Source organism: Hesperophylax consimilis, chromosome 17 (assembly GCF_061612785.1).
Source record: "Hesperophylax consimilis isolate HC1 chromosome 17, BYU_Hcon_1.0, whole genome shotgun sequence".
Classification (NCBI taxonomy): domain Eukaryota; kingdom Metazoa; phylum Arthropoda; class Insecta; order Trichoptera; family Limnephilidae; genus Hesperophylax; species Hesperophylax consimilis.
In genome coordinates this window covers 159435-182661 of record NC_142852.1, presented here as the reverse complement: position 1 = coordinate 182661, position 23227 = coordinate 159435, and the positions used below count along the sequence as shown (strand labels likewise).

Here is a 23227-nt window from a genome sequence, read left to right as displayed (position 1 = left end):
AGTTAACAAAATATGTTACCTAAAATATAAGAGCTTAAAAAAAATATAAGTATTGATAGAGTACAAATAAGTGAGACGAAAAAAGAAAATCTGCCAAAATCCTCCTAATCAACCATAATAATATTAAGAAAGTAAAACAATAATAAGAAAGTATAACAGTAATTTACAAAGTAGGTAGAAATAGTTCGCACATACTCCGTTTAAAGTTTGCCAAGTTCAAATTATTGTAAAATACATTTATATTGTTTAAGTATTCGTTACCAAGACTGTGTTAACGTTGTATTGGAGAGTGAAAACTATAGTTGGAATGAGATGTATGTATGTAAAATGTTGATATTTGCCTAGTTCGTGTAGGTATGTGTAGATTTATTAAATGAAGGAGTTCACAACAATCGAATTGAGAGTTCAATAATTTTAATAAAAAGCTTGGTTCGTTTATTTTTCTTCTGTTTTCTAATGTCGGAATATTTAAAAGATTCAATAATGACAGATAGATTGCAACAATAACATTTGGCTGTCATCAGTTGTTTTGTTTTGCTCTATCTAAAAATAATTTTATACCATTCTTTTTTGCTTTCTGCCAAAAAAAAAGTGTAGTGTGTTGTGCCTTGAGGTTTCTTCTCCCTCCTGATCTTCCAGGAGTCACTTTTCGCTGCTGATTTCCAGATATTTATAAACTTTTTTACTTCTGTCATTTTACATACTATTGTTGTAGTTGTTTACGGTTGTGAATAATGGAGGAAGATTTCCCTCCTGGACCCCCTACAAAGCCGCCAGATCCCTCTCCGGACCCCCCAGATGGGGAAAATGTAGAAATTTCTGACAGCGATTCTGTCATTTTGACTTCTACCAAAAAAAGGAAATTTACTCCTTCTTCCCCAATAAAACTTGACTCGCCTTCGACTTCACAGTCCCCACCAACACTTTCTCAACTTCCTCCAACAAACTTTTATTCTCTTCATTCCCGTGGCCCATTCATAGTATACGTCCAAAAAACTGAGCAAGGAAAAACCATCCACCCTCTTGAATTTGGCAAATTCCTATCAAATAGCAAGAATCTTTCAATCAAGCCTGGAGGTGTAAAAGCCGAGGGTCGCTTCCGAATCTCCGTCGAATTCCTCTCAGGGTCAGCTGCCAACAGTTTCATCAAAAATATCTTCATTTCATCTAATTCAAAGTTCAAGGCATATATCCCTACTTTCAATGTCACTCGCATGGGCCTGGTCAGAGGTATCTCGACCAATCTGTCCATTGCAGAAATTCTGTCTTCACTTTCAACCCCACAACACATTGGCAATCCCATAAAAGCCAGGAGGCTAAATTACAAGGACTCCTCTGAGGGTATAATTTCTTGGAAGCCCTCCCAATCTGTCGTTATCACCTTTGAAGGTCAATCTCTTCCCTCCCATATATATTTATTCTTCAACTCATTACCAGTTGAAATGTATACTTATCCCACCACTCAATGTTTCAATTGCTGCCGTTTTGGTCATACCAAAGCTGCATGCAGATCTCAACCCAGATGTTTTAAATGTGGAGAAAACCACGCAGCTGACCAATGTCCTTCTTCCTCCTCACCTAAATGTTTTAACTGCTCAGGCTCACATACAGCTATCAACACTTCTTGCCCAGAACAATCTCGCCAAAAAAATATTAAAATTTCTATGACCTCTCAGAACTTGTCTTTTCTGCAGGCTTCTAAACTATTCCCGCCTGTCAAAAAATCATTTGCTGAGGCTTTATCCAGCAACTCCTCATCCAACCCTCTCCCTCCTCTACAACAACTTCTTCTCGTTCAACTAAATTCACATACAAAAACGCTATCTCTAAACCGGCTCCTGGATACGATCAGCAACAACACAACTCACTGCTCTTAAATCCCAATGGTTCATCTCTTTCAAATGCCACAAATGGGTGTGCAAATAATTATAATCCCTCCTCAATGAACTCTCTTAAACTTTCTGAAAAACTCTTCCAAGACAATTCTTCATTTATCCAAACTCTTATTATGCTTCTAATTGACCTTATTTCTTCTCAAACTAATCTACCGTCCAACGCTGCTTCTATTATTTCCACATTAAAATCATTTATTCAAAATGGCTCTTCAGGATGTCAGAATACTTCAGTGGAATAGCCGAAGTGCTATTTCTAACAAATCTGATCTCCTTAACCTATTAAATTCCAACTTTATTTCTTTGGCTGCTATCTCGGAGACTTGGTTTACTCCATCCACCCACTTTAATGTGGGAGGGTATTCCTGTCTCCGCGACGACCGCCCGGAAGGTACGGGCGGCGGTGCTGCCCTTTTTATTAAAAAATCCATATCATTTTCCCCAATAAATAATATCAAACCCCCCAATGCTGACTTCCAAATGGTTGCAGCTAAAATAAAGGACACTTCCTTTATTTCAGTCTATCTTCCCCCAACAGCCCATTTCAATAAACAAATTTGGTTGCAAATTGTAAGTCAACTAAGCCCTCCTTTCTTTATATTAGGCGATTTTAATGCCCTTTCCCCCGTCTGGGGTTCTGCTTTCTCCGACCGAGATGGTCGAAGTGTGATGGATTTCCTAGATCAATCCAACCTTTTCCTTTTGAATGACGGATCTCCTACTAGGATCTCACTCCCCAGCACAAACCCCAGTGCAGTGGATCTCTCGATATGCTCAACTAGTCTGGCTTCTCTCTCCTCGTGGGTGGTGTCCCCCGACCCTTGCCCCAGTGATCATTTCCCGATCACCATTACTTATCAAACGTCTTTCCAATCAGACAAGTCTCATATTTCGACAAAGCTTAAAACGAAACACACCAAATGGGATGAATTTAACTCTCATATAGACAAGTTCCTACTAAATTTACCCGCCACCGATATATTTTCTGTCAAAGATGACTATAATAACTTCAAATCAATGCTCATAACTGCAATAAATAATTCAAATCCTCCCCCTAAAACTAAATCTCTCAAAAAACTCCCTCCAACTCCCTGGTGGGATGAGGAATGTTCCAAAGTAGTGAGAATTCGGAAAGCTAAATCTCTTTCCTATCGTTACAATATGACTATGGAGAACTATCTTAAATACAAAAACGCTGAATCCAATGCCAAAAGGGTACTGAGGTCAAAAAAAAGATCCGGGTGGTACAACTTCTGCAGTTCAGTATCTCCGAACACTCCAATTTCGGAAGTTTGGTCTATGATCCGAAGATTTCGATCCTCCTTCAGTTCACCATCTCCTCGAGCGTCTCATTCTAAATGGATAGATGAATTCTTGGACAAAATTGCCCCCCCTTCTGTACCTAACTTAGATGAAATAACGCCCATCTATAATACTCCTATGTCTAATCATTGGCTAGACTCTCCATTCACCTTAATTGAGCTAATTGTTTATCGACAGTCAAGGACTCATCTCCAGGCAGAGATGGTATACCTTACAGCATAATCAAAAATAGTAATGATAATGTTCTAAACCACTTCTTAAGCATCTTAAATAAAATCTTCCAGACTGGTATAATGCCTGATGACTGGAGTCCTCAAATAATCATCCCTATTTTAAAAACAAACAAATCACCAAATTCTGGATCCAACTACAGGCCAATCGCTCTTTCATCCACCCTCAGTAAACTTTATGAAAAATTAATTAAAAACCGATTAGAATTTTTTGTCGAGAGTAAACAGCTTCTCTCTCCATCTCAATTTGGATTTAGGAAAAAAAAATCCACTCAGGATAACCTTGCCATCATCAGCACTGATATTAATTTATCAATTTCTAAACAGGAAGTTTGTCTTGCCGTCTTTATAGATATAGAAGGCGCCTTTGACAATGTGTCCATCCCAATCCTGAAAAAAAAACTTCTAGGCCTTGGCCTTCCCCCCATGTTTGTCCAATCTATTATTAATCTATTTCTAGACAGAAAAATTTTCATTGAACTTCCAGATATTTCTCCTCAAAGTAGGTCTATTTGGAAGGGTTTACCACAAGGCGATGTATTGTCCCCCTTACTGTATAATATATACACATATGATATGCATGTCACTATTCCCCCACAAGTAAAAGTTATTGAGTTCGCAGATGACATAGCTTTCTTCTTATCATCCAAAATTATCCCTCTCGCCGTCAAATATCTTAACGAAGCCATGAATGCCCTTTGCACATGGCTCACGTTAAATGGTCTTGAACTTTCAATCCAAAAGACTCAGTGTGTCACCTTCTCAAACCGCCATAAAACCCCCCCCGTTCAAATTTTATTTAAAAATTCTCCAATCCCCAACGCTTCTGAAGTAAAATTTTTGGGAGTAACATTTGATAGGAAACTTAAATGGTCTTCCCATATTAATAATTAAGTTACTAAATGCGAAAAAAATTTAAATATCATCAGATCATTATCTGGCGTTTGGTGGGGAGCTCACCCTACTTGCATTAAGTTGCTTTACAACGCACTTATTCGAAGCCATCTCGATTATGCCTGCCCACTTTTTAGTACTGCCTCAAAAAATGTACTTGATAAATTAGACAAAATTCAATCTAAATCTTTGCGAATTATAACTGGTGCGATGCAATCGTCACCCATCAATTCCGTTCAAGTAGAATGTTCTGATCCTCCTCTTTATTTAAGGCGTCAACTATTTGCTGACAAATTTGTTCTAAAATGTTTAAATTCTAAATGTCACCAGGTTATCCCCAGCGTCTCGTTGTTCATTGACTCAACCCATTCATCTACAATCAGAGCCTCAACTAAACCTCTTCCTGACATCTGTAAAAATTTTAAGACTCTCTCAGAGCTTCACATTATCCAAAATGATCTACTTCCCTTATACAAATTAAAATATAGTCACGTCACCCTATCCCCAACAATATTTGAAGGGATCGGAATCCTTAAAAGTCATTCCAATCTCCCGGCCCGAACTATCAATAATATGTTCAATGACATTATTTTATCTAAATGGCCCAACTTTTCTCTTTTATTTACTGATGGATCCAAATCTTCAGACTCTCCTAACTGTGGTATAGGTATTAACGTTTACCACAATAATTCTAATGACAGAATATTTCATTCAATTTCAAATCAATTTTCAATATTTTCAGCCGAGTGCATTGCAATAATAGAATCTCTCAAATATATAATCAAAAATAATTTTGAACATTCCCTCATTCTCTCTGACTCTCTCAGTTCCCTCCAAAAACTTAAATCCAGTCCTCTTCTTCATCCTGATGATCACTTTGTATGCCTTATTCGAGAGATGATAGCCTCCATTCAAAGCTCTGGTAAAACTGTAACTCTGATTTGGATTCCTGGACATGTTGGTATCATGGGTAGTGATATTGCGGATGCCTTGGCAAAACAAGGAGCGTCCAACCCTGTTGTGACCCTCGTAAACCACATTCCCCTATCTGACATTTTTCCATCATCAAAGATAGATCCCGCAATGTTTGGGCAGAGTATTGGCACATTGCTAGCCAATCCAAGGGAGCCTGCTATGCCTCAATACAAAGGACTATTCCATCAAAACCGTGGTTTCAGCAATTCCCTCATTTTTCCAAAAAAGAAATTTCTTCACTCATTCGAATGAGGATCGGACATTGTTCCGTTCCTTCCCACCTTTTTAAAATTCACGTCCTTGACTCCCCAGATTGTACATTCTGTGCTCTAGAAGTGGGAACTTTAGATCACATATCTTTTGGTTGTCCCTCTCTAAACAAATATCCTCTCTTCTATCAAGCCTTATCTAAAATTGCCTCCCCTCCATTCAACATCTCATCTCTTCTAAGTCTGAACTCGACTCCAATTTACATTATAATTTTGAAATTTGCCTATTTAAATAAAATTAATATTTAAATTCACCTTTCATTTCTCAATAATTTTAAATGATGGCCAAGAACACCCTTCAAGGGTGAAAGCCAGAAATAATATTAAAAAAAAAAAAAAAAATAATGACAGATAATTTATGTGTTGTAAAGGGATTTTAAGTTTAAAATTGACGAAGCGTAGAAATTAATGATATGAATTCTTTCAACATTATGAATATGTACGTACATTGTAGAAGGGCGACTAAACTATGGAGTTATGTTCTATCAGGCTTCTAACAAGGGATATATACAATAGTTTTATGATTTGTAAAGATTCAAAGTTTTTAATTGTTCTTAATATAAATCCTAATGTATTCATACCCTTATTCACAATTTGTTGAATGTGGGCCGTCAAGTCTAGTTTCTCATCCATTATTATTCCAAGATCTCACATTTCCTTTACTCTTTCTAAATTTGTTTCATTTATTGAATAGACAAAAATTATGATGTTTTTTTTCTGGAAAAGGTCAAAATTTTGCATTTTTCTACATTTAAATATAAATTGTTTTGTGAACACCAGTTATTTAACATGTCTATATTAGATTGAAGTACTTGACAGTCGCTTAAGGAGGTTATTTCTTAATATAATTTAATATCGTCGGCGAATAGCAGTACATTGACATTTTTAAAGCAGTTGACTACGTCGTTTATAAAAAAATGGGTGTGTCAAGCCTACGCAAGACAGAAGTGAAACTTCTAGTATTCTTCTCTCTCTCTCTTTTCATTTCATTCTCTCTTTTTTTCTGTCTATTGACATATTTATAAGTAGCATGTGATAAAAAAAATTAAAAGTTATAAAAAAAGAAAAAAAAAATTAGTTAAAGCGGGGATCGAACCTCGGTTCTTCACGACCACAGTCGTGCGCTCTGCCTGTAGACAGCGAAGATGAGTTAGGAGAGTGAGTTAAACTAGGTATATAATATTAGCTAGGCTCCTATAGCGAAATGATCCCTTTTTTTCGTCACGGTCATGAGTCGGTTTTACTCCGGTCCTCGAAATTGCATGACGCGCGTAAAGAAGTTTCACTTCAAAAAATTCCTCCAAATTTATGGATATAATTACGATCTTTTTCAAGCGCGTATGTAATGATTATTTTTATCAACGTCGCATACACCTTGCTAATGTTTTCAGTATTATTAGGGCTTTTTTATACTAATTTTCATATATTTATTGGCAGGTAGAGTAGAAATTAATATTTTTTAGCGTTTGCCAACGACCATACCATGTTGAACACACCGGTTCTCGTCCGATCACCGAAGTTAAGCAACATTGGGCGCGGTCAGTACTTGGATGGGTGACCGCTTGGGAACACCGCGTGCCGTTGGCCCATTTTTTATGGTAATTTCATGTTTTTTTTTATTTTTTTATCGTTACTATAATTAATAATATCATAAAATTCTTTAACTTTTCAAGTATGCTACAGGCCTAAAATATTACTTAGTGGATTGATATTATGGTCAACCATTGAAAAAAAAAATTCCTACAAAGTTATGGATGTAATTACGATCTTTTTCAAGCGCGTATGTAATGATTATTTTTATCAACGTCGCACACACCTTGCTAATGTTTTCAGTATTATTAGGGCTTTTTTATACTAATTTTCATATATTTATTTGCAGGTAGAATAGAAATTAATATTGTTTAGCGTTTGCCAACGACCATACCATGTTGAACACACCGGTTCTCGTCCGATCACCGAAGTTAAGCAACATTGGGCGCGGTCAGTACTTGGATGGGTGACCGCTTGGGAACACCGCGTGCCGTTGGCCCATTTTTTATGGTAATTTTATGTTTTTTTTTATTTTTTTATCGTTAACATCATAAAAAATTTTATATCATTCTTTAACTTTTCAATTATTCTACAGGCCTAAAATATTACTTAGTGGATTGATATTATCGTCAACCATTGAAAAAAAAAAAGGCGTTAAAAACAAAAAAATAATTTGCCATAGCCGAGAATCGAACTCGGATCAACTGCTTGGAAAGCAACTATGCTGACCATTACACCACCAACGCCAGTTGTCGAGATGAGCTAAGAAGCATTTATATTTTACTTCAAAACTTTGACTAGATCAAATGAACTTTAATCGGTCCCGCATTTTCGTTTCGGTCATGAGTTGGTTTTACTCCGGTCCACGAAATTGCATGACGCGCGTAAAGAAGTTTCACTTCAAAAACAATAAATAAAATTGGGCCAAGATGACTACCTTGCGGTACGCCACTAGTGGCCAAAAATGGTGTAGATAAAAAATATGTTAAATATATAAAGTTATACCAGATTTGTAGCTACTTAACCAACTTAACATATTTGCTTTGATTCCTATAGCATGAAGTTTTTGGATCAGTACTTTGTGAGACACTTTATCAAAGGCTTTCGAGAAATCAGTATATATACAGTCAACTTGTTTATTTTTAGAAAAATACTCCAATATATAGTTTCGAAACAGTAGTAAATTTGTTGTAGTTGATCTACCTCTAGTGAAGCCATGTTGTTAGTCATTTATCAGCTTTATTAGTGTGGGATATATTTCTTCCAAAACTAAAGATTCAAAGATTTTGGGTAATACCTACAGATTGTATGCATATTGGTCGATAGTTTGAAATGTCAGTCTCGTCACCTTTTTTAAATATTGGAATAATATAGCTGGATTTCCAGTAGACGGGAAAATATCCAGAGGATAGTAGGTTGTTAAATAAAATGGTTAGTGGTTTAGACAATACGGAGGAGCACTGTTTTAGGAAATTGGCGGGATGGTGTCCGGGCCTGCAGACTTGTTTATGTCTAAGGAACTTAGTTTTTTTGCAAGATTTTTCGGTGATGTAGCAGTCTTTTAAATGTGTGGTTTTATTAAATGTGTATGAAGGAATATTTTCTTCTGGTGTTTCATCATCATAAAGATTTTTAAAGAAATCAGAAAAAAGATTTACGATGCCTTGCGTATTGTTGGCGTATTATTTGTCGTCCATGTGCATTTCTGTCATATGTCTGTGCTGTCGTTGTTTATTTGTCGTCCATGTGCATTTTTGGAGGATAGTCTGTGCTGTCGTTGTTTATTTTTTAATCAATTTCCAGAGATTGAACTTTTGTTCCTCATATAAATTAAATAACCAACAAGGCCATGAAATGCCTGGAGTACATTCTGAAAACGATAAAAAAATTAAAACAATTAATTCCTGTTATAAATTAGGGTCCTTTTAATTAAATTCCATCATTTTTGAGAGCAAACTGAATCACTTTATTTTACAATAAATATACTATCACATGATATGACTAGGCACTTTTTACAGTAAATACTCGAGATACAGGCTAGTTCCTTTGGTTCTTTAGGAAAGGTGAAACCTTTGATTGTTTTTGAGCAAGAGAGAGTTTTTAAGGAAACCCAACCTTTTATATGACAAAGACAGTTGACAAACTTCAAATTCAAAAGGCAGTAAAACAGGAATCGGCCTTGCCGAAGCGACTTAATTACAAACCAATAACAGAGACGAGAACCTTTCATAAGCAATATAATCTAACCTGCACAGGTGGCACTAGAGGTATATAATTGATCCAAAAATAATACATTCCTTCAAATTGTTTTACATTGGGTTGGTAAGAAGTAATTTGGAGTACAACTCAACAATCTGGGGTCCATTTTATAACACTCATCAGCAAAAAAAGTACAACGTAAATTTCTAAGGTTTATTAATTACTAACTTGGAATACCAATCGAAGAACTTTATTATACATGTATAAGGGAATTACTAAACCTAAGCGATTTAACTACAAGACGCACAGTGAATGACTTAATTTGCCTTTTCAATATAATATCAAATGGCAGTCTATCGGGTATCGTATCGTTTTGTTACCAAATCTGCCAATAATTACTTCGTCAACTCTCCAATTCAAAGGCTTCATACACTTGGAAACAAATATAGTTCAAATCGATGTCTATAGTTTCCAATCGGTTTCCAAATTTAAAACCAATAGTTAATATTTAATTATAACTTTTATAATAAAACAATAAACATCTAGCTATTGCACCTCTTATCGAATTATTTCCTCAAGATTGACAAAATAATAGATGTAGTCTTCTTAATAATAATATTTGGCTAATTTATATAGCGCCGTTTTCGTGAGAAATCACCTCAAGGGCGCTGATTAATTCTTGAAATTACTACAACTGCATTATTATTTCACATGTAATTACTGTAATCATTTAACAAAAATGTTACTTTATTTTTTTTTTATTTGTCAATTTACGAACTGGCTGATTTATGGAGCCCGCTAGTTCGTGAATCGATAATTGAATGTTTGGGGATCAGGTAAGAGGCACGAAATGAAAAGGCGTGTGGTGAAGTTCACTGTGTTTATTGAGTCAGTTGCCGTGATGAGGAGATGATGTAGGACAGATGTAGAATATTCCGGTTGCTGCGATGATGTGTTGGACAGGCGCGGGTCAGTGAGTCGACACCGGGCGCTGGTGACCGGGACTCGATGACTGTCAGGCACTGGCGATCTGGGGAATCAATACTCCAGTGCTGACGGAAGCCGAAGGTGCGGCGGACTTTGTAGGCAGTTGAACGGGAGCGGCGTAGACCAGTGAGGATGCTGCGTGTCCTCGTGGTGGTCATGTTGGCGTGGAAGAAGCGCTGGTCAGAGACACTGGAACCAGGGCGCTTGTAATCCGAGTGGCGCTTGCCAGGGACGGAGATCTGGACAAGGTGCTATGATGATGTCCCGTTGGAGTCCATGATGGTACGGGCGAAGCCGGGTACGTTGTCCTTCGCGCTAGTAAGAGGAGCGCGGGTAATCACTCGTTGAGTCTCGTTGACTGACGGCTGATAGATTACTGACTGACTGACTTGCTGCGTCAGGCTTATTTATACTACACGACCGATGGCAACAGAAGGTAGTTAAATGGCAACTAAATCGAGGCCACTCGCTCGGTCTGGCCCTTTCCCGAAGTTTCGACGGCGTGGCAATTATGCCTAGGCCGTAGACTCGAACCTTCTGGCGAGGTCTCGTAATGTGTAAGACCGACTTGCGATATTATTGTCGTCGTTAGACAAGTAGGTGCTTGTAGTACGTAGATTACTTTGTTTACGATGCGATTTGGACTGCAGGTACATAATTCTGGAATAGGTACTTACACACTAGCTTTTATGTGTGGCATAGATATTATGTTAATACAACTACTACCTAGTATGTACATATAAACTTAACATTTTTATAAACATCTTTCGTCTTTATACCTTAGAAGTAGGCGTATTCTTATTTTCTTACAACAGGCTTATACCTACAAATTATCATGTAGGTATACATTTGCTTTTTGCTTGCTTTTGTATGTCAAATGGTGAAGGTAATATTATTTACTTACTATTATATATTTATAATCTTCAGAATATTTTTTATATAAACTATGTATGACAGGTTTGCAACCTGTCAAACGCTCTATATTTTGCTAACAAGTGATTGTGACAATAACACACAACTCGAAATAAACAACACAGTGGTAAATTAGGGTAAACATGACGCACACAAATAACCACCAATTTATGGAATCATGCAAGACGGCAATTCAAGACCTGTTGGAGGCAGTACAAGATTCAACAAAAAAATTTACCAAGGATCAACAAAACTTAATTACTTTAAAAGTGAATACAATATTGGCACTGATGGGTCACGTCGCCATTGAAATGACTGAAAACAATGTCAAACTTGAGTCGTATGACCAATCAGTAGATAAAAAACGATACTTAAATCGAAAAAACGAATTTTCCCTAATGATTACCCCGAATCAAAATAATAAAGAAACAAATGAAAAACTCCAAAAACGAATCCAAGAAAAAATTAAAAACGGAAAATTAAGGATTAATATTGACAGCATTAAAAAAAATTCTCAAAATAGATTAATCATAAAATGCTTTAAAAAAGAGGACGCACTGTTGCTGCAAAAAGAAATTTCCAAAGAATTACAGGATGTAGAAGCAAAAGAACTTATGAAAAAAAAACCTACACTTATATTCAAAGGCATCTTCAATGACTACAGCACTGAAGATTTTACTGATGACCTATTTGAACAAAACGAATATCTTAAAGTTTTTACACACACTACAGATATCAAATCACTAATACATGTGAAAAAGGTTGTTAAAAATAAATACAACGACACGATGAACTTCATTGTAGAGGTAGACTAGGACATCCGAAGAAATATAATACAAAAATAAATAATAAATATCGGATATCAAAGAATTTACGCCGAAGATGCAAACCCGCTGGTACAATGTTTCCATCGCTTACGCTTTGGACACACATCAAGTAGATGCCTTGGGAAAGAAAAGGACGCAGCTAGCTGCAGCTATTGTGGAGGCCCTCACACACATACGGCTTGTATTAATATAAGCCAAGCACCCAAATGTCTGAACTGTGAACAACATAACCTAAAAAATAAACTGACATTTCCATCAAATCACCGAGCAAATGACAAGATTAATTGTAAGTTTTATAAAAAAATGCTTGAAATTGCACACCAAAAAATCGATTATTGAAAATCGTAATGTTTTAATGTTTTCTTCATCAGGATGTCATAAAATTGACATTTCTAACTACGTTTTACAAATCCATATTCTTGAAGTTTATTTTGTACTCTATAGTAGTATTTTGCACATAACTCTACAGCAGTATTCTCTCGTATTATTATTGAAACTTATCTCTTTTTATATATTCTACTTACACGCCGATATTCTTCAAGTTTGTTTTGTATTACTCAATACTAGGTTGTAAATAGCTTCTCGGGAAATAGTATCAAATAATACTAAACCCAACAACCATAATATTAAAATATACGAGGATAATACTATTATTACAAACAGTTCGATATTTTTCTTTATAAGATGCACAAAATTAAAATCTATTTTTCAATTTATCCTTTACAAGCCTACAATATTCAAGTATATTTTGTACATCATTATTATTTTGTACATTATTAATAGATGCTATATTTCAACTTCCAACCATTATACCTACTGAATGTTACGAGTATAATATTATATTTTTAAATGGCTTTCAACTATATTGAAAATGATACTGATGTAGAATTCACCCGTGCAAGCAATTTAGAATGTTGGATTCACGCACAAAATATTAATAAATGCAATACTAACCTAACCTGTGTCCAAATAAATATAAGATCACTAAACAAGTATTGGGATATTCTTCATGCCTATTTGAAAAACTGTTTGAAAGACATAGATGTTATTATGCTTTGCGAAACTGCAATTAACGAGGAACTTATTAAATTATATGATATTCCAGGATATAAATCGTATTATTATTGCAGAAAAAATAAACAAGGAGGTGGAATATTGCTGTATATAAGGGAACATTTACATTTTAAACAAAAAATAGTTGAAACCATTCACTTTGAAAATGTGTTTGGAATATTGACATTACCTAATAAATGTAATTTTTATGTTTTAGCAATTTATAGACCACCTAACCTCAATAAAAGGGGATTCTTAAATGAAATTTCTTGTTTTTTTTGCAATAATGTAAACTTTAATGATAATATAATATTTTTTGGGGATATTAATCTTAACATACTAAATCAAAGTGATTCAAATATAATAGCTTATGAAAATATACTTACCAGTAATTACTTGACAAAATGTATTAATGATACGACCAGAGAAGCAATCGTTGCTGGTCAAACAACTAAATCCTGTATTGACCACATATATGTTAGATCTAATAAATATAACTTGTCCGCGTGTGTAATTGATTCGAGAATTGCTGATCATTTTATGACGGGACTAAATTTACAATACCATGACGTCAAAAATATTGAACAAAATGAAAAAATCACAATTCTGTCTCAAAAACGTGTTGATAAAGAAATAAAAAAATATAATTGGAATATTCTTTTGAAAGAAGTGGATTGCGTAACTCTGTATAATAAAATTAAAAATAAATTTAATGAAATCTATGAAAAAAGTACTGTAGTAAAGTCTTATAAACCTCAAATCAGACCTAATGCCATAAATGAATGGATAAATGAAGATTTATTATCAAAAATCAAATTAAAAGATACACTTTACAAAAGATGGAAAAATAATCCTACAAATAAATTTTATGAAACAGAGTACAAATGTAATCGAAACAAAGTTACAAAATTAATCAGTGCATGCAAATTAAAATTCTTCAACTCAAAATTTAAAAATTACTTTGCCGACTCTAAAAAAACGTGGGACGAAATAAACAGATTGTTAGGAAGGAAGAGCAAAAGTAATTGCGACCAAGTAATATCAAACTATTTTTTGAAAAAAGAACAAACGACTGAACAAACATCTAACAATTTTGCAAACTTTTTTTCTGACAATGTTAAGCAACTATTACATAGATGTGACAAAAAAGCTTTTCATTTTCAAACACATAGACTTCCACAAAGCATGCTCTTAACACAAGCAAAACTTTGTGATATTGAAAAAGTAGTCAGAAGTTTAAAAAATAGTCAATCGCCGGGGATAGATAAAATTAGAATGTTTGACATTAAAAAACACTTAAATATTTTAGGACCTATTTTAACTCTATTAATTAATATGATTTTATCGGAGGCAATTATACCTGAAGATCTTAAATGTAGCATAATCCGACCCATCTACAAAGGTGGTAAACACAGTGAAATTGAAAACTATAGACCGATCAGTATTTTACCTGCAATTGAAAAGATCCTAGAAAAAAATATATCTGTAAAACTAATAAAGTACCTTGAAAAATTTTCTATTATTGATACCCATCAATATGGTTTCCAAAAAAATAAAAGCACAGATCTACTACTTCAAGAATTTTCAAATAAAATTAATAATGATCTTAACAAAAGAAAACATGTACTCGTATTATTTATTGATAATTCAAAGGCTTTTGATACGATTGATCATAGTAAATTACTTAAAACTCTAGAAAACATTGGAATTACAGGAAACCTACATAAATTATTTGTTAACTACTTTCAAAATAGAAAGATTTGTGTAAAATTTTTTGATCATTTTAGCAAAAAAAATATTGTTTTCGCAGGCGTACCACAAGGGTCCATACTAGGCCCTACATTGTCTATAATATATGTTACTGCAATGAAATTTATATTTTCTCATGTAAAACATTACGTTTATGCTGACGACACTGCATTAGTTATTTCACATGAGGATTTATTAATAGCGAGTACTTTACTGCAAATTGACTTTGTTACTCTTCAAAAATGGTCACATGATGTAGGTTTAATAATCAATGCTAAAAAAACGAAGCTTATGCACATCAGATCTCCTCATAATAACATCACCATAACTCCTAAAATTATTTCTCATGACTTTAATTGCATCCATAACTTTGTAATACAACCATGCTCATGCAAAAATATTGAACTTGTTTCAAAATACGTATATCTAGGCTTAACAATTGATTGTAATTTTAAATGGGATATACATATACAAAAAGTGTGCACACGGCTTAGAGCTATAGTGAGCAAACTTTATAGATTGAAGTTTTTTGTTCCACCAAATACCCTTAAAATAATATACCTATCATTGGCGGAATCCCTAATAAGATACGGAATAACTTCACGGGGACATTCAACAAAAAAAAATCTTCTTTCAGTCCAAAATGTACAATATTCTTTGGTAAAATTATTATTAAACAAAACTAAATACGAACAAAGAAATGACGTACCAAAGTCATTACTATACAACTCTGTAAATGTATTATCTGTTCGTGCTTTATTGTGGCTTAAAATTGCGAGTCAGCATACATCTCAATCTGAACATAAAAAAATAGTGACACATGTTCATAATACAAGACTAATTGCAAACGATGGACTTGTAGTTCCCAGATACCTGAATAAATATGGTCAAAGAACTCTAGAATACCTCGTTCCAATAATTTACAACATGTTACCAAACTCAATAAAAAGCTGTGAATTGACTCACAGAAGGAAATGTATGTTAAAAAAATGGTTATGTGAAAGAATTTTTTTGTATTAATGTAATTATGTGTATATTTTATGTACTTGTAAAAATTGTATATGTATTTAAAAAGTAATTGTTAAAAGAACCCGTTGACAAACTGATATCAATCAGTTTAACGGGACTTAATTGTAAAAATGTATTTTTGAAAGTTAATAAATTAAAAAAAAAAAAATACTGCTAATAATTATTTCGTTAACTTTCTAATTCAAAGGTCTCATACACTATGTGTCGTATATCATGTTACTGCTGCCACTAGCTAGTATGTAGGTACATATAAACTTTACATTTATTTTTAACTAATTGACGTTTGCATACTGTAGGAGTAGGCATATTGTTATTTTTGCACAACAGGTTTAAACCTACAAATAATTATTGTATGCATTTACTATTTACTTCCTGTTATAATATGTCAATTATTATTATGTATTATTACTGTTACTATTGTGAACTTACAATCTTCAGAATATTATTTTTTAATGAACTATGTATGTAAAAGTCCAATGGGCGTATAAATAAATAAATTAACATTAATTAGTACGATGTCGGAACACGTTGACCGACCATAATCAGGAAACCATATGTGCACAAATCATTTTTATCCCAAACGTTTAGACTGCAATTTCCTTCAGGTCCTTTATAATCCCTGAGAATGCTGTGTGGAGAGAATGTATTAAACCTACAATTTAGGTATCGTTGCTTAATCTGAGAAAGGTTATTTTAATTACTGGTTGTTATTGTCTAGATTAAGTACCATCTATATATTTCACAAGAATGGCACTACAAAAATAAACTGAATGGGCATTTCTCTGAAATCGTATGACATTACAGCATTCTCAGAGTTAATATACGAAATAAATTTCGGTCCTACCCGATCAAGGTTTTTCCCCACTGTGCGTCATTATGTGATTCAGAAAAAGTCACCTTCGGAAAGATGAATAACTGCATTCGGAACATGAATATGGTTTTTTTCCACTAAGTGTCATCATGTGATTCGTCAAAGTTCTCTTTTGAAAACATAAATAGTTGCAGTCGGAACATGAAAAAGATTTTCGCGCACTGTGAAAGTGCATGTGTCTTGGCAAAAAGTTTTTCTTTCTTCTGTGAGTCGTCACGTGTTCTGTCAAAGTTACCTTTTGAGAACATGAATAACTGCATTCGGGACATGAAAAAGTTTTTTTCTAAAATGTGAGTCATCGCGTGTTGCGTCAACTTACTCTTTACAGTACATGAATAATTACAGTCAGAGCATGAAATAGTTTTTTCTACAATGTGAATCATCACGTGTTGCGTCAACTTACTGTTTACAGTACATGAATAATTACAGTCAGAGCATGAAAAAGGTTTTTCTCCACTGTGAGTCATCATTTGTACCGTCAAGATTCCTTTCGAGAACATCAATAACTGCAATGGGCACATGAAAAGGGTTTTTCTCCACTGTAAGTCATCATGCTTACCGTCAAATATCCAGTTCGACAACATGAATAACTGCATTCCAGACATGAAAAAGGTTTTTTTCAATTGTGAGTCAGCATGTGTGTTGTCAAAGTTCTCTTTTGAGAACATGAATAACTGCATTCGGGACATGACAAAGGTTTTTCACCACTGCGAGTCGTCATGTGTACCATCAAAGATCCCTTTTGAGAACAATACTAACTGCAATCGGTAAATGAATAAGGTTTTTCTCCTCCGTGAGTCAGCATATGTCTTGTCAAACTTTCCTTTCGCGAACATGAATAATGGCAGTCAGAGCATGAAAAAGGTTTTTCTCCAGTGTGAGTCATCATGTGTTGCGTCAACCGGCTCTTCACAAAACATGAATAATTACAGTCAGTGCATGAAAAAGGTTTTTCTCCACTGTGAGTCAGTAAGTGTCTTGTTAAATTTCCCTTTACCAAACATGAATAATTACAGTCAGAGCATGAAAAAGGTTTTTCTCCAGTGTGAGTCATCATGTGTTGCGTCAACCGGCTCTTCACAAAACATGAATAATTACAGTCAGAGCATGAAAAAGGTTTTTCTCCACTGTGAGTCAGTAAGTGTCTTGTTAAATTTCCCTTCACAAAACATGAATAATTACAGTCAGAGCATGAAAAAGGTTTTTCTCCACTGTGCGTCCTTTTGTGTTTCAGTAAATCTCCACTTCGAGAAGATGAATAACGGCAGTCAGAGCATGAAAAAGGTTTTTCTTCACTGTGAGTCACCATGTGTGACTTTAGATATCCCTTTTGAGAACACGAATAATTACAGTCAGAGCATGAAAAAGGTTTTTCTCCAGTGTGAGTCATTATGTGTCTTGTCAAAATTCCCTTTTGAGAACATGAATAACTGCATTCGAGACATGAAAAAGGTTTTTCTTTACTGTGAGTCATCATGTGTAATTTTTTTTGAGAACCTGAATAAGTGCAATATGCACTTGAAAAGGGTTTTTTTCCAGAATGGGTGCGCAAGTGAAGTTCTAAATTTGACTTGTGAAAGCAGAAGTAGTTACAATGGGTACAGGAGAATCGTTTTCTTACGGGTTGCATCTTCAGATCTGTCAATAAGTCGGAAAAAGATTAGGAATATAACGTATAAAGTGTAAATACAGTAAAGTAATAGAATGTTAAAATAAAAAGCACGAATTCTTCAATAGAACAGAGAAAATCGGGTTTACCTGTTGTCTGTGTAATTTTATCAAAGTGATCAAAGCATTCCTTTTTAATATCCGGCAGATCAATTTCAATTTCCATATAAGGAATTCCCCCACCATATTCTTCTTGTTGTTCTGATTCCGCCTTGTTTGAAACAGTTTTCACATTAATGCTACCTGCAACAACAAAACAGCAACATTTATTTGAAAAATATATTTGTTAATTTTAAGCCCGCGGGGCTCTTAAATAAATATAGGTAGTCAAATTTTAACATGAGAATTAATTTTGAACATGTCGAAGAAATAATAAATTTTCAAAATTAAGGTTGGAACAGGTCTTTAATATGACCCACGAAATGCACCAAGCTAACATAAACATGTCAATATCACCCAAGTGTTGGTTTCCCATGTGTGAAACCGCTGTACCCTCGAATGGACAATGTAGTTTTATTAGTAGTATTTATTTCATTTAATAATACAAGGTCAGAGATGATCTGACAGCGTTATTAAGTTAAGTTGTTTCATCAAAAGGACATAGTTAATATTTTGAATTGGTATATTCAGTTTAAAGTTAATAAATCTTAGGAATTTATGCTGTACCTTTTCTTTATTGTCAGAATGGGTTTTATACAATGGTGACCAAATAGGCGAATTATACTCTACCTGGCTTTTTACTAAAGAAACAATGTTTTCAAATATTCAAGTAACTTGAAATCACTCGCTGTTCTGCATACGAAACCGAGAATTTTTGTAGCTCTCTTTGTTATATCATTTACATGCAAAGTGAATGTTTACTTTTCATCAAATATAATTCCTAAGTCGCTGATCTGAGCGACTGATGTCAAAAGTACATTATTTCAAGAGCATTCATAAGTAACATAACTTTGGATTTTACGAAAATTTTCAAGGGATTCTAAGTTATCTAATTGTGTATGAAGGAGATTAAAAATGATTAAGCTACCTTAAGTGTTTCTACCTGTGATAAAGCCGTGCTGATTGGGTACGATTATATTATTGATTTGTTTTGTTATGACATCTAGGACTAATGATTCAAAGAGTTTGAGAATAGCGGACAATATATAAGACACCAACATAATTTTAGCGTATTATTTTTGATAAGGTTATTAACAGGGAGATAGGTCGATAGTTATTAATATCTAGAATATCCTCTACTTCAAATTAAGGTATAACTTCGGCAGTTAGGAAACAAGCCAAGTAATAGATTATATGGGGTCACCAGTACTCCCTAAATTTATACTGTGGTTCCGAAAATATTGGATTACTTTCTAAGTAGGATAGGCGTTGTTTTATCGGTATTTTCTAAAATGTCATTTTTAAATAATGGTATAACAATAGCTTGCTTGAGAGCTGTGAGGAAAATGCTTTCAGTTATAGATAGATTGACTAAGTTTGTTAGAGGTACGATAATTACTTTAAAGAGATATTTCATTGCAAGTCCTCCAAAGATAATTTTCATTTTAGAGAAGAGATAGTGTTTTCCATTTCATCAGTTGTGATTTGTTTAACTTAAGCTTCTTTCCCTGCTCAGGAGGTTCTTTGATTTGTTTTGCTTCATCACATAGCAAAGCTTGCTTTGCTAAATTCATCATTATATTTACTAAAAAAATATAGGAAGATTCAAGAAATTGATCAGAATTATCAGCGTATGTCTTGGGGACAGTGTTTATATTGAGCTCGTCAAATGTTTGAAACGCTAAAAATTTTGCAAATTTAAATTGCCAAAGTAGTGCCCGATTATTGTTTTGTTGAAAGTTTTTCGGGTGGCTGCCCTGCGATTTGTTGTACGGAGCAGGCTAGAGAACGCGGGTAGAAAAATGACCGGTGACAATACGGGGAAAAAACGAACGGACGTGCGGTTTTTTTGGAGGACGATTCCGCGGCTCTGAGATTGGCCAGACAAATTTATACCAAAAAATGAAAAAGAGCACGCGGATACCATCAACCGATCCTTCGGAGAATTAAGGATACAGACTTTCCGTGTAAACTAACCAAACATAAAAAACAAACGTATTGACTCCTGCGCGAGATCAGCCTGTTCTTTGTTCGAGTGTTGTTGTTCAAGGAAGACAACATGATCAAGGTTCTTCAATGCTTTCACACATTCTGCCTTCCTCGCCTTAGCCCCATCATAGCCCTGGTGATTGACAAGGGTCCATGCTCCTCAGACGTGACATGTTGTAACGTTGGTACATTTAGAACTGGTTATGTCATTACAAAGATTGTTTAAATATCATTTCAATAATTTAAAGAATTCAATGCGCATACATACAGACACACACACACACACAAACACTCACACATACATCACACACACCTATAAACTACACAATTCACCTGGTAATTAAGGAATAAACATACCACATAGCAGACATTACAAGGAAACATATCATAGGTACACAACATGAAGTATCTTATTCCTGTATATTGTTTCATCTCTGTAAATCATGTACTGTTTGTTTCTATAATATAAAATAAAATATAAAAAAATAAAAAACCGCTTAAATGGGCACATGATGTAGGACTAACTGTTAATGTCAAAAAACAATAATACTTACAAATAAATTACTTTTAAAATAAAATAACCTTTCTTGCCTTATGAAAATGTTGGCATCATTTATTTCATTTAAAGGTAAAAATACATTGATTACATCATTAATTTTTGCATTGAAGATCTACATGTTTCGTGGGCAATATCCTCGCCTACAGAACTAAACTACTAATACTTTAATAATAAATATAAAGACACATACACAGTATGAAATTCTATAAAAATTCCACGAATAGCTAAAGAGTATGTAGGCTGAGATTTGTGAGTATAAGTTAAAGATTGCTGAAGTACTTATGTAGGCACAGCAAGAGAGGGCGTTATGAACAAGTATATTATGTCCTGTCTGAGCAAGATTTCAAAACGGACAAGGATTCCGAACATCAGTATTTAACAACCTACATTTCAACAATAATGTGCAACGCAACTTACTGGCTGTCCGAGCACTCTCCGCATTCTGCAAACATTCCTTCTTTACATCTGGGAGGTCGAAATCCATATCCGTATAAGGAATTTCACCTCCATTGTCTTCCCGGGGCACTGGTTCCGTCTTGATGGAAACATTCTCTGGATTAAGTTGATCCATGGCTCTGTTGTGCACAAAACATATATCTGAAACTTCCTAAAACAGAACGTATTTTTAACGGAACTCCAATTTGTATGAGCTATGACTGTACTTAGGTTTTAATATTTTGCCTAGCAATGGAGTCTACTGAAAAAATATTTTCAAGTAAGGATATACTAGTGACATTGAAGATAAGAGGATTGAAATCAGTTGAGAGAATCTTCGTCAATCATCGGAATACAGTAATCTAACGGTGACTTCTACTATATCCCTATATTAAACGGTATTACCGTGTATTGGGTCAGCTTTTAACAAAATTTCGTGATTTTTTTTTAGAATTAGTGATAATTCAATCAACGCCTTCGTCATACAATTCTTAAAAAAATAGACGTCAAATTGACAGTTCAAACAAACGTTCTTCAAACAAAACTTCATATGGCGTCATAGGTTAAACTAGGTCGCACCCAACATTTGGAACCGCCGACAGAATTATTATTATTCCGACAACGGTGTTTTAATGATTCGGTCGGCGGTTTTGTGGAAAGGAACAAACCAACTGTAAACGGCGGTTCGCCTGTTCACACAGATTCAGGTTCACATGTAAACGCGCCAATAGACATATATCGCAGTTGTGCATTTGAAGAAAATATCAGCATTAGAACTTACCAATAACAACACAAGGGATGATAAATTTAACTGCGTTAAGAAAACAGCGTTAAGAATATTATGTAGAATTAGAGTTTAAAAGCAGGATGCAACGATTGGTAACGACAAAAGCATGCGTCAGCGATAATTTTTAGGTTATAATGAATAAACTACTCTCTAGATCGATATCGTCGGGCTTTTTGTATGGGGAAAGTTTGTCATCAACTTAACCAGAGATAAAACGGTCCAGACAGGTCGTAACGATAGAGAAATCTCAAGGACATTAAAATAGTGCGACCACAGACAATATTATTGTACTTAATTAATATCGTTCATTCAAAAGCCCAAAAAATTCTATTTTAACGCCAATAATAATACTATTCTTGTATTGTACACATAGTTATTAAATAAATACTGTTAAATTTTATAGATTAAATGTATTAAAAATATTTTTCAAAGAAAGGGACATTTATATTTTGCCACTATGATATGTCCCTAGGTATCTACGTGACTTGAATTCACAGAACGACCAAAGCGAACACGTGCGCCCTCATCTGTCTCTGTAATTTTACATGCAGATTGAGGCAGCAGTTCGCCTTATTAGACCTTAAATATTTAGTGAATAGCCTGGCCGGCAAGCGCAATAAAAATTTAGAAAGCCAACTTAGAAATACACCCATAGAGTCGTAAATCGAAGCCAGCGACCCGGCAATAAAAACCTTCGCCCAAGGCTAGACTATATTGCAATTGTTTGAAGGTCTTTTGTAGAAATGTAATTTTAACGTATTTTAAAATAATAATAACTCTAGCGGTGAGAATGGCGATGCCAGCGCCACGGACTCAGACAACGTACCGAAGTGGTGTAAATCGGAACCACTTTAGTTCCAGCACCCCACCACAGGCGTGCTACGGTCGCCGGATTCCGCAGCTGAAGACAGATTCCGCAACCGACAGTTAACAGTCCCCAGTCAGAGAGT

The 23227-nt window shown here is 34.6% G+C and overlaps 1 protein-coding gene and 2 non-coding genes across 3 annotated transcripts; 2 read left to right on the top strand and 1 right to left on the bottom strand.

The window, feature by feature from the left end:
• Nucleotides 1–7051: 7051 nt before the first annotated feature.
• LOC149415706 (5S ribosomal RNA) lies at nt 7052–7170 on the top strand. The gene has a single exon (XR_016303727.1). It is a non-coding gene; the product is annotated as a 5S ribosomal RNA (ribosomal RNA).
• A 323-nt stretch (nt 7171–7493) lies between these two features.
• On the top strand, nt 7494–7612 carry LOC149415705 (5S ribosomal RNA). Its single transcript, XR_016303716.1, has one exon. It is a non-coding gene; the product is annotated as a 5S ribosomal RNA (ribosomal RNA).
• Nucleotides 7613–16453: 8841 nt separating this feature from the next.
• Nucleotides 16454–22307, bottom strand: LOC149415704 (uncharacterized). Its single transcript, XM_089641646.1, has 5 exons — nt 22272–22307; nt 21473–21662; nt 18499–18651; nt 18091–18378; nt 16454–16521 (listed from the first exon to the last, which is right to left on the bottom strand). The coding sequence occupies exons 2-5, from the start codon at nt 21624–21626 to the stop codon at nt 16454–16456; spliced, it is 663 nt and encodes a 220-aa protein (XP_089497772.1). The 5' UTR covers nt 21627–21662; nt 22272–22307.
• Between the last annotated feature and the right edge of the window lie 920 nt (nt 22308–23227).

Coding starts and splice junctions, on each gene's coding strand:
- LOC149415704 (XM_089641646.1), bottom strand. CDS start 21,626: ATGGATCAACTTAATCCAGAGAATGTTTCCATCAAGACGGAACCAGTG. Junction 18,652..21,472: donor GGAGAGTGCTCGGACAGCCA/GTAAGTTGCGTT, acceptor TTGTTGTTGCAG/GTAGCATTAATGTGAAAACT. Junction 18,379..18,498: donor TAAAATTACACAGACAACAG/GTAAACCCGATT, acceptor ACTTATTGACAG/ATCTGAAGATGCAACCCGTA.